The 14,317-nt window shown below is 49.7% G+C and overlaps 1 protein-coding gene across 2 annotated transcripts in view; it reads left to right on the top strand.

Moving 5' to 3' along the window:
* Positions 1-14,317, top strand: part of PRKCB (protein kinase C beta) — a gene marked incomplete at both ends in the record, with an annotated part of 125,803 nt that overhangs the window by 95,131 nt on the left and 16,355 nt on the right. For both annotated transcript variants that reach the window (XM_084271228.1, XM_084271227.1), the window contains 5 exons: positions 3,407-3,498; positions 4,554-4,616; positions 6,257-6,395; positions 9,811-9,891; positions 10,158-10,265. In XM_084271228.1, coding sequence (XP_084127354.1) covers positions 3,407-3,498; positions 4,554-4,616; positions 6,257-6,395; positions 9,811-9,891; positions 10,158-10,265 — 483 coding nt within the window. The remainder of the gene's footprint in view (positions 1-3,406; positions 3,499-4,553; positions 4,617-6,256; positions 6,396-9,810; positions 9,892-10,157; positions 10,266-14,317) is intronic.

Genomic DNA, 14,317 nt, shown 5'->3' with positions numbered 1-14,317 from the left:
CAATCTCTGGCCAGCCCATCGAGCAACCTGTGAATGGCAATGTCCAGGTACGTGTCAGCAGGAGCAGGGAGAGGGAATCAGCAGAGTCCTTTAGAACAATGACAATGCTATCCAGGAGGATTACATTTTAATATGTCCCAGAAATTTCATTTACCAAACACATTTGGTGTATTTAAAGCCTGTGGACCAGCTTTGCAGCACGGTAATCAGAATGTGGCAGGAGAAGCTATTTCACACAGCATCTCTCTGGCATCTGAAGTGAGTCAGCGCAGGATTATTCCTGGCAGACCTATAGTAGCTTAATAGTAATCATATTTGTAATGTAATCAAAATGTATAGCAGGGTGTATTATCAAATGCTGGCACAAAGCGCTTTGATTTCTGGGAGCACAGTCCAGAGCACGCTTCTCAGCCAGGGATATTAGTTCAGTGACTTGTGGGAGAGAGAAAAGCCCTAAATCTGCATTTTAAGGAGTAAGTGGAGATGAGTGATGGGAGAGCTCCTGCCTGGACCAGAACAATGGGAGAAGCCTAGCCCCTTAGCCTTAGAACTTAGGTCCTGGTGTGCTCTGCTGCAAAGAGGTCCTGGATCTGAGCTTTAGCTGCTGGGAGGTGGGGTGAGCCCGTGTCCTGGGGTGAGCCATGCCTTCCCTCCAGGCTCAGCAGCAGGAGTGACACAGAAAAGATAAATAGTGGGTGGATGTGGAACTTGTCCTAGCTCTGACTTGTTCCACAGCGTGGAGTCAGGCAGGAGGAGGACCCAACGAGTGGATAATTAGAGGGCAGGCATGGGAAGAAGCCCCAGGAATTGTGCCTTGACTGCCCAAGGAAGGGGACATGTGTTTCACCACACCCCCACCGCAAGTCTCTGCAGGGGGGTATATCTGTCTCTGTAACTTGCTGTTGCTCAGTGAGTTCAGATGCTCCAGACTTGGACAGACCCCATCCTTTTCTGCCATAGACCAGAGCCAGGACAGCTTTCTGTGCCCATCCCTCTCTGCAGCCCGTAGGCCGGCCAGCCATCTGGCTGCTTTATTCACCATGGGTTTTTTATTTTTTTGCTGAAGCACCAGCATTCTGTTCTCCACCCAAATGAGGAAAGCTCAGATCCTGCTTTTAAGCTCAGCTGGCTGTTTCAAGAGACCATCTCTTCCCTTTAATATTCTTCCTTCTTGAAGCTGATCGATATATTTAGGAAACAGCTGCAGGCGAGCACAGCGCTGCTTCGCGTTCCAGTTGCCATCGCAGGATGGCTAGAGTGACAGTGGCTGCTGAAGGTGACTTTGCCTGCCCTGTGCCTCACTGCTGAACTGGATTGATGCCTTGCCAGAGGGGTATGCTCCAAAATCCCCACTCATCTGATAAGCTGGAATCTCTTTTATGTCCCATCCGTGCCACATGTTTCACGTAGCCTGATTGCCCCGTGGGTACCGGATTGAATCACGGTTAGGGATGGGGTGCCCACACAGGGTGGAGGAGCTGATTACCTGAGTTAACTCCATAGCCCTTATTATGGTAACTCTCACATCTGCATATGTTACAGGTTCCTTGTCCTTACTGTCTTAAAAGCAGGGCGTGGTTTATTTAAGGAGGAAATGAGGAATGGGAAAGACTGCAAACCTGAAGCTCCCGCAGGGCTCCAGCCTTGGCATCTTCCCGTGGTGCGGGGCTGGGGTGAGCCCAGGGATGTCTTTGGGCTCCGGTGCATCGAGGCCCCACGACTGGTGTTTGAAGGCTGTAGAAGGTTGTTTGTTGCAAAAAGGGTGACTCAGGCCTGGCATTGCGCAGCGCTTTGCTGTTCTCATCCCTCGCTGACACACACATGGGTTGGAGCACAGATGTCTGCTGGCAGGGAGGACCCACTTGGACGACAGCCTGTCCCCCACTCCTGCCTGCAGTCCGGTGGCCCAGACTTTTCCTTCTCCCAAAAGCATCCTGTGATGGTTTTAGTCTAGGTCTTGCATGATTTTCCTCACAGCCATTTCCCATTCAGTAGAAGAGCTGTGAGACATTAGAGGGAAGTGCAATTTCAAGGGCGCAAATTCCCTAGGGTAAAGGTGTCACTGGTGGGAAGCTCCTGCTTGCCCAAAGTCTCCTCTGCCTCCATTGACTTGCAAGGGCTTGTGCTAGAGCTCTGTTTGAGACATGGTACATAAGATCCAGCTGCTTTTGTTTTATCAATCTGCACTTCTGAGCTTTGTGGAAAGGCTCAGGTTTTGGTTTTTGCCTGATAGCTCCCCTCGGTGCTGGCCATGGCACATGCTTTCACAAATTTTAGGCAATGTTTAGAGGACTGGGTCACATCTAGCAGTGAATGCAGGACCCATGCTGTGTGTATGAGCCCCTCACCAGCTCTCTGCAGCCACCACAGCTCCAGGGCAGTGCACGGTGCAAGGTCAGGCCAGCCTCTGCAAACAGCTTGGCTTTCCCTGGGGACATCATCGTGCAGAGAAAAGCACATCACTTCCCAAGCTTACTTGGGAATTTCTGAGGTCTGTACCTGCGTGGCTGCCACACTGTGGAAGGGGAGGGGTGCTTTAATCTGGAGCCTGTGCTTTGCTTTCATTAGCTCTATTACAAGAAGCAAAGGCAGTGCGTGCTTACAGGTGGTTGTGATCACACCTACTAGTAGGTATTTTAATTGATTCAAAGTCACTGACTGACCTATTTGTTCTACTCTCAACAATGAATTAATTAGCTGGGTGTGAACATTAAGTGTGCCCTCAGACCAGCCTGGGAGGAGTGAGGATGTGCTGTAGCTGCTGGAAGAGGGGTGTGATGCAGCCCCCTCCTGCCTTCCCGGTTTCACTGTGGGGGGGGGCTGCTGGGTTCCCTGCAGGCATTTGCATCCCAGCCCTTCCCCAGGCTGGTCCCTGGGAATGGGAGAGAGTTGTAAGCTGGGAATGTCGCACGTCCTTCCCTGTGCTTGGCCAAATCATACCCATCATTGCCTGCGCGTGCAGACTGGTCCCAGTAGGAACCGCTCACGTCCCATGTGCATCTCTTGATTGAAGCTCTGCAGTGCCTGGGGAAACACCAGCAAGGAGCTGTCTGATCAGACACCCTGCAAAATGGCTTCAGTAAAGAATGAGAGCAAATTTATTGATGGGAAAGGCAAAACCTCTGGCTTAGGAATTCCTCCAGTTGCCTTCTCCATCAGATCTATTTGCTGAGGTGTCGAGCTTAAGTCCAGAGTGTTGCAAAGTGATTCGTACACAGGTCTTCTGGAGTCTATGTGTGCATGAGTTCCACCTGCACCCCTTCAGGGAGTGTAGTGATGGTAATTGTATTGCCATGACAAACATGGACTGGGGCTGTCAGTTGCCTTGGTCCTGATCTCTGACCCCTGCACGTCCCCTGCTCTGATAATTCTGCTGATAATTGTTTCCTTTATTTTTCCCCTTTAGGATCGCTTGTATTTTGTGATGGAATATGTGAACGGTGGGGACTTAATGTACCAGATCCAGCAGGTTGGGAGGTTTAAAGAGCCGCATGCTGTGTAAGTTCCATAGCCCTAGTTTGGCACCTTTCGGGTGGGCATTGGATGTACCTCTGTCATATAGATGGAAATGGTTGAGTCACCATCCCTGGGTGTGTTTAACAGACAGGTAGATGAGGTACTCTAGGGATATGGTTTAGCCCAGGACAGGAACAGTTGAACTTGATGATCTTAAAGGTCTTTTCCAACCCTGTAATTCTGTGAAATACAGTCCAAGCCACAGACTTGGTGCAAGTTACAGGCAGAAAGGGAAGAGAAAGGAAGGACAGCAGGTATCAGAAGATGCAGGATGATTCTTTGGCTAGTGCCAAGTGTGCCGGTGCATCCAGCTCACCTTTGAGATACATTGCAGTTGTTGGTGGGTAAATAATTGACCTGCATAAAAGCACCAGGCAGGAAGGTTTGGTAAGGAGCTGCCAGCTGCTGTGCTGCCAGCATGCCTCAGTTCTGCCCCATGCCTTCCCCAGGATATAAAAGGGACGTTGGGTCTTTGGCTCCTCTACTGAGGTTACCAACCTGAGTGTTAACTGGTGACTTTTGGTTCCTGCTCCCTGTAATCCGGACAGAGCACAACATGTTTGTGAAAGCATTCATATCCTTAAATAAAAAACACAGTGAGCGGAGCCTGGATGGGCCTGAGCTGGTGTTTCTCACTCTGGGTAGTCCTCCAAGACCCAGAATGTCCTTTAAAGCAAGCAGTGGCAGTGTGTGTTATCTCCTTGGCCTCCCTGAGATGACAGGTAGCTTTTCCAGCCGCGTTGCCAGCGCACAGTAACGAACAGCCCTAGATCCCAGCTCTCGCTTAACGAGGATTTGTGTAACGAGAAGCGACAGCCCCCTGCCAGCCCACAGCAACCTGATCGCACCCCTACCCGGCAGGGTGGGCTGTGTCGTTCTCAGGTGATGCTTGTCTGGTAGTTTCATGTCGTGGCTGCCTGTATCCTTTGGTCATGTATGCCCAGCGCCTTCCCTTCAGCGCCATTGGATTGGAAAGGTTTCCATTTGTGATTCATCTCCTTTAATTATCGGTCTTCCTCTTCAATCTTTCATTTCAGGTTCTACGCAGCAGAAATAGCCATCGGCCTCTTCTTCCTGCAGAGCAAAGGCATCATTTATCGGTAGGTGAGCGAGTTCCTCCTTCCTCTCCTCCTCCAAGAACTCCAGCTGCAGCCAGAGCAGCGTAATGATGGTGATGCTCTGCTGGTGCCACAGACAGGGCCTGGCAGCTGCCTGCTGGGCATGCAAACCCGAAATGGAGCTGTGAGCTTTGTCACTGGTGTTTGAGAGGGTTCTTGGTTTTGTCCCCGTTTTATGGGAAGGCAGCTTTGGTTCCTCTCTCACCTCTGGGTCATGTGTTTCTCTCCATACAACACATCTGTTCATGGGCAGTAAGGATGGATTCTGAACCACACACTGCTGCAGGGCACTATTTTCTTATCGCTCACGCTGCGGTAGGTGCTTATGAATGGCTTATTCTGAGGTCTGCAGCACAAGTCTGTCACTTCCAGTTGAGATACTAAAACGTCTCCATTTGCAGTAGGACTGGAGCACCCAGAGTTAGCTAGGTTACAGCTCTGGGGCTGCTGGTTAAGCACTGGAACCGGTGTACCACTGCTCTTCCCTGCTTGGGAGTATTCCCAGACCCCAGGGTAGAGCAGAGCATCCTAATGAATGTCAAATACCATTAACTGCTTTGCAAAAAGAAATGCCAGCTGTGCTGCTGAAGTTATGAGATGCTGAAGACTTGCAAAGATGAAAGAAGTGGAGCAGACCTGATGTGAGGGATGTTTTCTGCCATCAGCTGCTACAGAGAGTTTCTAGGTCTGCTGGTCCCAGTGCTCCTTCTTCTCTCCTTCCTCCAAATCCAGGCTCTCCTCCATCTGCTATTGGCTGCTGGTCTCTAAGAAGAGGGCTCACACAGAGACCTGGCCAGCAGCACTGATAGGTGGGCAGGGCACTGCTTGTGCTGGCACCAGTGTGCTGCTTTGTCACCTGCCTTGTCACTTAATGTCACCCTTTTGCAAGGGAAATCTTGCAGACGTGCTCCGATATTGAAACAGAGACCTCTGAGTAATGCTTTGCTGTCCAGAGCATGAACTAAGAAGGGCACAGACCATGGGACTGCACGGTAATCTATAAACATTGCCCCAGAAATACTGAGTGTTTGCTGGAAAGCTGTCCTTCAGGCTGGATGGAACACCCACCTCAGGAGAGACTGGTCAGGAGTAGATTCAAGGCCTCTGCAGCTGAACCTGTCTCTACAATCTGTGCTAAAGAGCAGAGCTCCTGTAGGGTTGGGGATAACGAAGGGATGCTCTGTGGACAGGTATCAGAGAAACATGGTTGGTTTGGGTGGGGTTTTTTAAGGGGGGAGGAGATGCAGGCACTTCTGCTGCATGGGTACTTCTTCATCGCTGGTGAGCTTCAAGTACACTTTGATTTGCACAGGCACAAAACCCCCATAATAAATCTATCAAATGTGTCTCCCTGCTATAGGAGAGTGTTTTCCATCACACACTTCAAAGTGATTTGCCCAGCATGGAGTTCCTGTGGGCTACAAGTGAGCTAAACACTTCACCCTGACAGATCTCTGAGTGACTTGTACTCATTTCTCCAAACATTATCCCACAAAGAGTCTGGGTGTGAGATGAAGCCAGAGCTCACTCACAGGAGAGTGCCTGGAGTCAGGAAACTTGTGTCTTTGCTGGGTGGCTTTGCCTGTGGTCTTTTGTGTCATTGTGTTGCTTTCTCTTCGTAGAGACCTAAAGCTGGACAATGTGATGCTGGATAGTGAAGGGCACATAAAGATCGCAGACTTCGGCATGTGCAAGGAGAACATCTGGGACGGGGTGACCACCAAGACCTTCTGTGGCACTCCAGACTACATTGCACCTGAGGTAGGGGATGCAGAAAGGCAGTAGATGCTCTAGATGTGTTACAGCAGCCTGGCTGATGTTCTTTTCCATGGGATGACTGCTTTGGGTGGCTTTATGGTTGAAACAGGGACATTAGTGAGTTTTCAGCCTGGGGTGACACTGTCCATCCCCCCAAAGGCATCACCCCACAGCTGCCTTTAAGGAAGCGGCGGTGTTGGCTCTGCATCTGGCTCCATGTCCTGCTTCTGCCTCAAAGCCCAGAAAATCCTTTGTATTTGTGTCCCTGCAGTATTTTTCCTCCCTGCGTGTTTTTCCCACATCTGTGCCACTGGTATCCCAGTGCCTGTCTGATCCTTGGCACGCTCAAACCCACCAAGGGCTGCTCCTCACACGCTTCCTTGCTCCTGGAAAAGCTGAAGCCCAGGAGCCTGGCTTTGCTCCTCGCTGCCTGTGACAGCTGCTCCCAGCACAACATCACCGGTGGGGAAAAAACTGAATTATTAGTGGGTAATACTTCCATGTGAAGTGGAAATCTTTGGATTAGGGCTGTGTGTCTGGTGAGGAGACGCTCCCTGTATACAGCTCTGGATCACTTGAATGTTATTGTGCATTTGGTTGTCGTTACATGATGGGGTCACATAAAACACTTCCATGAAGCGCTGTATAGGTGCCATTTAATGTCAGACCTGTGAAATTCGGGTAGGTAATCACTCCCCAGTGCCTGTTCCTGTAACATAAAGACATGGCTCTGAGATCTTCTCACTCTGAGATATTAGGTATTTTAGAGACAGAGATCCTCTTTGCTAGGGCATAGCTGGATGTGCTTGTACACTAAACTACATTCTGTTTTGCTGCAGCCAGAGAGGTTTTTAATTACTCGTTCAAATATGTATTACATATCCTCATCCTACCAAGATTAATATTGGTGTCCTGTTGGTACACAGCTCAGCTCCTGTGTGTGATTAATACTCTTTCAAAGCAGGACAAATGACCAGATCTCTTGGTATTTGCCCAAATGTTATCACTTAAACTCTCATTTTCTCCTACTTGCTCTACTTTTTTTTTTAATTCCTTCTTCTTTTTTCCCCAAAAGGAAAACAGGAAATGGAGAATAGGATAGAAATCCCTATGTACCCAGGAAGGGTGTCTAAGCTGCTACCAGTGGGGTTCAAAGGAGTGAACACACACAACCCCAGCATTGTAAGCAGAAAGAGGGGCCATACAGTTCTGGTGTGGTCTCCTGCTGCGTGGTCCTTGTGTGTAGCTCCATCCCAGGGCCCTTCCAGTGGACCATATTTCCTCCCATTAGGAAGCTGCTCTGATCTTGAGCCAACATCTTCAGGGCAAAAAATGTCCTGTGATTAGCTTGACCCATCTTTAGGGCTTTTTCTATTCTAAGATACAGTTCTGTGTGCCAAGGTTGACAGGGAGTGAGCACAACCGGCCCTGGGAGTGTTAGTTCCTCCACACAAAACCTGTTTGTTGGCTGTTGGAGCTTGACCTTCCCTAACGTGCAGTCCCTTTACAGACAGCTTTTCTGCAAGGATTTCTTCTAAGTGCTATTTTTCTTTTAAAGGCCATTGTGGTGTGAACACTTCACACCTAAATTTCCCAGACCACTCGTAAATCATCTGAAAAACAAGTGGGAGAAACTTCAAGTGTGCTTGTTCTGGGATTTCAGAGCTGAAACTCTGGTGATCTCAGCCAGAAGGGTCAGCCCACGACTGCCCAACCGCAGGATGCCTTCAAAGCACTGCTATGATCATATGTGTGGCTGGACCAGGGCCCAGGACTCCACAGAAGAGAAGATTGGCATTGGTCTTGTTCTCTGCTCTTGCTCTGATGCTGACACTTTCACAGGATGGAACTGATCCTTTCTTAGAGGTGGTGGCAGCACCTGACCAGCATCTTGATGTATCTCCTGGCTGGATCCCTTTGAATGCTGCAGAGGTCTTCTGCTAGGGCAAAGGAGGCATGAGGTGTTGCAGGCATTGCCCACAGCCATGGAGCAGTGGGACCTGTGTGGCAGCAGGGGTAGCAACAGCAGGAGCAGACCTCTCAGGTTGGATTGCTGTGTACATTCCCCTATGATTAGCATACAATTTGCATTTGCACTTTAGTATTGGAATCTTTGCAGGATACAATTCTGTAATGAGGATGAATAAATTGTGTCATTGTTTTGCATTAAGTAACAGATGGCAAAGCCCAAGGCCTGTCAAACCCCAAACGCTGCAATGACACCCATCAGCAGCAACCCAGCAAATAAACCAGAGCTCCAAAGACCCTTCAAAGCAGACAAGTGCCTGTGGGAGCCTGGCTTCTGCTGCAGTCCCTGGGTCGGACCTGGCACTGCTCCCTTTCAGCCTTTTGCTGCAGCCCAGGCTTGCTGGGGGGTGGGGGACATGGGGAAGGAAGGAGGGTGCTGCTGCAGAAACCAGGGGTGCAGACCCTAGGTCCTGACATGCACCTGAGCCCAGGGACACAGAGAGCTGAGTGGCAGAGGGGTCGTGGGACTCACTCAGGGCTGAGTCTGTTTCTCCATCAGCTGCTTGTCTTGTTTGCGGGGTCTGGCTTGCGAGGGACTGACCCCTCACTGCATCCAGCTGTAGGTACCCCAAACCACCAACACGCATGGTCACCTGCTCGACAGAGGCAGGTTAGCTGGGTGGCTTTGCTGTGGGCTCCTCTGCATGTCAGATGTAAGGTATTTCTCACTTTGCAGGGTAAATCATGGGAAAGCACAAAAATTCATGGGCTTGTGCCTTACCCAAAATAAATGTTGATATTTTTAAATCTAAAAAAAAACCCCAAACAAATGTGCAAAAAACTGAAGTTATATCTTGACTCTGAAACAACCACGTTGCTCAGGTAAGGGTAGGGCTGTTGGTGATTAGGTTATTTCCTGAGGGATGTTCTGCGATAAATAATAGAAGGGAAACTGGCAGCCAGAATACAGAGGGTTTGACTACCCATATGCTGTGAGTCTGTTGTAAGGGGCTACGTACTGTCCTTGAGGGCCACACTCTGTGTTGTTATTTCAAACCAACTGCACTGAAGTCCATGAGGGGGGAAGACTATCCCAAAGTGCATCCAGGTAAGCAAGAACAGTGGCTGCCCCAGCTCCAATGGGCCAGGCTGCAAGAGCACAACAAATACGGTGAAGTTTCATCTGAATCCCAATGAATCTCTCTCAAAGCACAGGGGATTTTTTCCTAATATTTAGTGCACATTTGGGGGCTGATGATTTTTTTTTAAAGTTACTGAACTGTTTGCCTATCCTGTATTCAGGTTATAATTGCAGCTCCCCACTGCTCAGGGAGCGGTGTCTCAGTAAATAACCTTGTCCTTTTGACTTGGGCTCCAGCTTGAAATGAGTTTGTGTTGTGCCACCAGGTTAAAAACAGGAGCATAATCCCACTGCTTGTGTTGTTTTCAGATAATTGCTTATCAGCCCTATGGGAAGTCTGTGGATTGGTGGGCATTCGGAGTCCTGCTCTATGAAATGTTAGCCGGCCAGGTAATTGAATTTTAATTGATTCCAATGGGATTGTGTTAAATTCCATTGTGAGGATACGCTGATGTGTAATTTGTTGTGTTGCTGGCACGTGGCTGGGGAGAGCCACCTCCTTGGTGGAGATGACGCCGTGGATGCTGCCCCGGCGACTGCGATGCTGAGACACTGTTCAGCGCAGCTGGAGCCGGTTTCATGTCTGAGGATCGGAGCAGCAGATGGAAGCTCTGAGATCGGGAAAGGCCACTGAACCTCTGTTTGCTTTGCTGTAGGCTCCCTTTGAAGGTGAAGATGAAGATGAGCTCTTCCAGTCCATCATGGAGCACAATGTAGCCTACCCCAAGTCCATGTCCAAGGAGGCAGTTGCAATCTGCAAAGGGGTAAGGGCTGGCCTTTGATTTCTGGGAGGAGGGAGAAGTGCTGGCTGCACACCTACTCACACGGGGGACCCGAGCCCCTCCTTGCCCTGGTTTGGGCTACAGACCTCCCCTAAAAACCCAGTCCTGTTCTGGTACCTGTGTTCTCTGCTCCTAGAACCACGATTTGCTCTACTTTTGTGCGTATTTACTAAAAACGGTTAAAAATAACAGCTAGGTCCTTTCTGGGCCGTTATGCTACGTGGAGCAGAAACACCGGTAGGACTTGAGGGCTGGCCTGTCCTTGCTCAGGGGAAGGTCAGGAGACAATTGGAGCATTGGATGGGATGTGGGAGTTGAGGGCATCTGCCCACAGACCATCCTCCCTTGTTAGGTAACAACAGGGGAGCTTTATGCATCGCTGACTGAAAAGAAGAATGATGCCTGGAGAAAATGAACATGGTTTCTAAGTCATTTTCCTAAGATCAGAATCAAAGCCTTTGTCCTGCTGAGGTTTCCCTTTAGCTGCGGTGAGTTGCCCTTTAGGGACAGCTGAAGGTCAGTGCTGGTGTGCATCTCTGTTGGGTCAGAGCAGTATTTTCATTATCCTGTCTCTTAAATTGCAGTGGAGCTCTGCACTGTCTAGTGTCCTGAGCTCTCTATGGACTGGGCCTAGGCAAGACTTGAGCGTAACCTCAATTAATTTGGGTTGTGATGAATAAAGGCTGGCCAGGTCCTGATGCTGTGTGTACAGATATTGCTGGAGACTAAGCCTCATCTCAGCCAGCCGGTGTCAAACAGGGATATAAATATGTGTTTGTGTAGGAATTTTAAAAAAAAACAATTTGCTTTTAATAGTCAATATTTAAAATATCTGAATGTTCTATACCTCAAAATAGTGTTTCTATCTACCAATGACACATCTTGCACTTAACGCTCCCACTGCGGCATTTCAAAGCCTCTTCCCAGTGTTGCCAGGATTCAGAGCTGGTGTTAAAGAGGAGTAGTTGCTTGTCCCACGGGGAAAAGCTGCTGCAGGCGTTCACCACCTGGAACGGGCACAGGCAGGGGATGCTGTGGGCCCCTTGGCGCTTCCCTTCAGCAGAACATAGTAAAACTGAGTCCTTAATTCAGAAACCACGCTGGTGATGGGAGGGGGAATTTCCACTTACTTTTCTCACCCTCTTTCGTTCTCCTTGTTGTTTTAATTGGGGCATAAGGGGAAAGTCTGATGTGTTCCTGGCCGGGCAGGAGGGAGGGAAGATGCTTTGTGACACTGAACATGGTTATCTCCACGGTGCCCGAGGGGATGGCGCTTGCAAGGGGGAGAGGAGGCTGGAACTGGGACGAATCTCCCTGTCAGCTTTGTTTGCTGTTGCATCAGTCAAAATGTGGCTGCTGTAAATAGATGAGAAGGGACCATGACTGAAACGTCTGCTGGGTGTAGCTGTAATGGCTTTTCTCACATTTGGAAATGCGAGGCTGCATGGGAGGACGTTCAGCCGTGCGTGGAGAGCTTGGTTCTTCATAAAATCTTGTGGGGGGTGGTTGGGGTTTGTTTTTTTTTTTGCAGTGAAGTGGCGGTTCCCTTTGTACAGGTGTTGTTTCAGGGGAGTGCAACCGGGGCTCCTGACATCCTTTGCCACCACCAAACTGCTACACCAGAAAGTTTAATTAAAAATAGGTGGGGAATTTAGGAATCATCAACAAGCAGGGAACAAAGTATGTATGCTTTCCCCTGCAGTATAGTAAACTATGTCTCGATTAACTGCAGAGGAGCATCCAGGCCACGCAGTTTGTGTTGGTACACGGTCAGTCTTCCAGGTGGGCACAAACCCAACCCTGTATCAGTCCAGAGAACAAGCAATTGGAGAAGCCTCTACTCCTAAATGCAAAGGGTTTGGTGTTTCACTGCCACGCTCTCCCAAACAAATTCTGTTGTTCCCACGCGGTTTCACTCCGGCGTGCTGGTGCCAGTCATCACTTACTGTTGCACAGCTCGGAGATGAAAAGCATTTGATCCTGAAAGCCTTGTAGCGGCCTGAGCCAAGAAACAAGCGTTAATCAGAGATAGTTGGCTGGGAAGCAAAATGGAGAGTTAACCAGAACACAGCTCCTTGACTCGACAGTCAGCATCAATTAGCAGATCAAATGGAGCATTTCCCTCCTCTCCTGTCAACTGGGATTTTTTTTTTTCCTGAAGGCTGATGTGGGAGCTGCTGTTTCTGTGGTGCAGGTAGCTCAGCTTGGCTCTCTCCAGCTCTGGTTTGGTTGTTGGGAGCCAGGCTCCCGTTTCAGACCCGCGGAGCAGCGTGCCTGTGCGCGCACATGGGCACTGGCACAAACCGTCAGCCGTTTTCCATCCCATATGGAGGGGTTTGACTGTGCCTGAGCAAAGCAGCCCTTTCCAGGTGAACAGATTGCCTGTGAGTATAAGCTCCCTCTTTAATCTCCGCCTGGTAGCAAAGGCATAAAATGCCATGTTTCCTGCAGTAAAGTTTCCAGGTATTTTGAGTGGTATTTCCAGTGGAGGTGCTGCCTGGGAAAAACACAAAGCAGCTGCCTAGTGCTGTGTTGCATCCCTCTCAGAGGTGCGGGTGTGCCTGTGTCACTGTGCCTGTGGGTAGGAAAGGGGTGGGTGGGTGTGTTTTGGGGCCATGCACCATGAGCATCCCTGGGTGGCCGAGGGGTTTGCTGCCTGAATCTGGCCAAAACACCAGGCTGTGGTTGGGATGGAGCTGGGCAGCACCTCAGGGTTGTGCCAGGGTTGGGGATGGACCCAAGTGGTGGCTGCTGCCCATAAAGCTTGCAGTATCATCAAACGTGGTCAAAGATCATCTGGGTCAGTACAAAAGTGGTGCAAAAGGTGTTGTTCTTCAGTGAAGCCCATGAACATGCAGCATCTGCTTGCCTTACAGAGACAAAAGCTCAAGCTGCAGTTTAGCAAAGCAATTGAGTCTGGCTTTGGACCTGAGCTGTGAGCATCATATGTACCATTAGAGGTGACTTGGGCTGAAGCATCCTTCCTTATCTGCAAAAACCTGAGGGGTTTTCATTGCGTTGGGTGTGGGGATTAAATCAACTTGTTCCTGTTTAATACAAACAAAGCTAAATGATTATCCTACGGAAGCCAGGAGAATCAATCTGCATGTTTATGGGGCCCTATATATCAATAACAGATGGTAATTTGTGCTCACGTGAGTAAAAGCACAATAGGAACACAAGAAAATTTAATTTCTGGATGCATATTCTGAAAATACTGAATAACTGTGCCAGAGTACGGGCAGGTACATGAAGTAGAAAAGTCTTTGATGATTCACTAGTTGTCTGAGCCACTCAGAATGTGGTGTGCCTTTGTGTTAGGGAGTGGGGGGCTTACTGACAATGTGGCTGTTTGCAGGGCAGCATGTGTAGCAGAGCTTCCAGTGCGAGGCAGTGGGGCTGGACCCAGCCTGGATTTAGGGGGTGTGGGAAGTTTCTGCAGGGCAGCGTGGTGGCTGAGGCTCAGCAGGTGTGAGTGGAGTTGTAGATGTTTTCTCTGGGTGCATGTGGGGGAATTGGACTATCCCACAGGGAAGGGTCCACACCGGGGCAGCCCCCTGCAGACTCAACGGCTGTGTCAGCATCTGGAGGGGAGCCAGAGGTGGGAAGAAGATGCTGTGGCATATGGGGATGGGGCAGCAAGCTGCCTGCCCACCCACACCAACGACCTCCAGAGCCTCCAGCACCATACCCCATGGCTGACACCTGCTTTGCAGACAAGTGCCGTGCATCTCGCAGTGGACTTTCATGCACAGGCATCTGCGAGCTTTAGTGTCAGCAGAGGCACGGATCCCCCAGGCTCAGCCCTGCTTTCCCTCCTTGCCCCAAATGATCTCTGGCAGTAAACACTAGAGGTAGGTCAGTGTGTGCACAGAACAGCAAAGACCCACGAACAGATTTCTTTTCCTGTTTGCTGAATGCAAACGAAGCTCGCTGATGCGCCAGCCAAATCGCTAAATCAGTTTATTAGCACATTGCAGGCTCTCACATTGTTGTCAGATACTTGCTGTAGGAAAACCTTATTGAGTCACAGG

Source organism: Gallinula chloropus, assembly GCF_964237585.1.
Source record: "Gallinula chloropus genome assembly, chromosome: 15".
In the NCBI taxonomy this organism is placed as follows: domain Eukaryota; kingdom Metazoa; phylum Chordata; class Aves; order Gruiformes; family Rallidae; genus Gallinula; species Gallinula chloropus.
The sequence above is the reverse complement of the archived record's forward strand: the minus strand, read 5'-3'. Positions and strand labels throughout refer to the sequence as shown.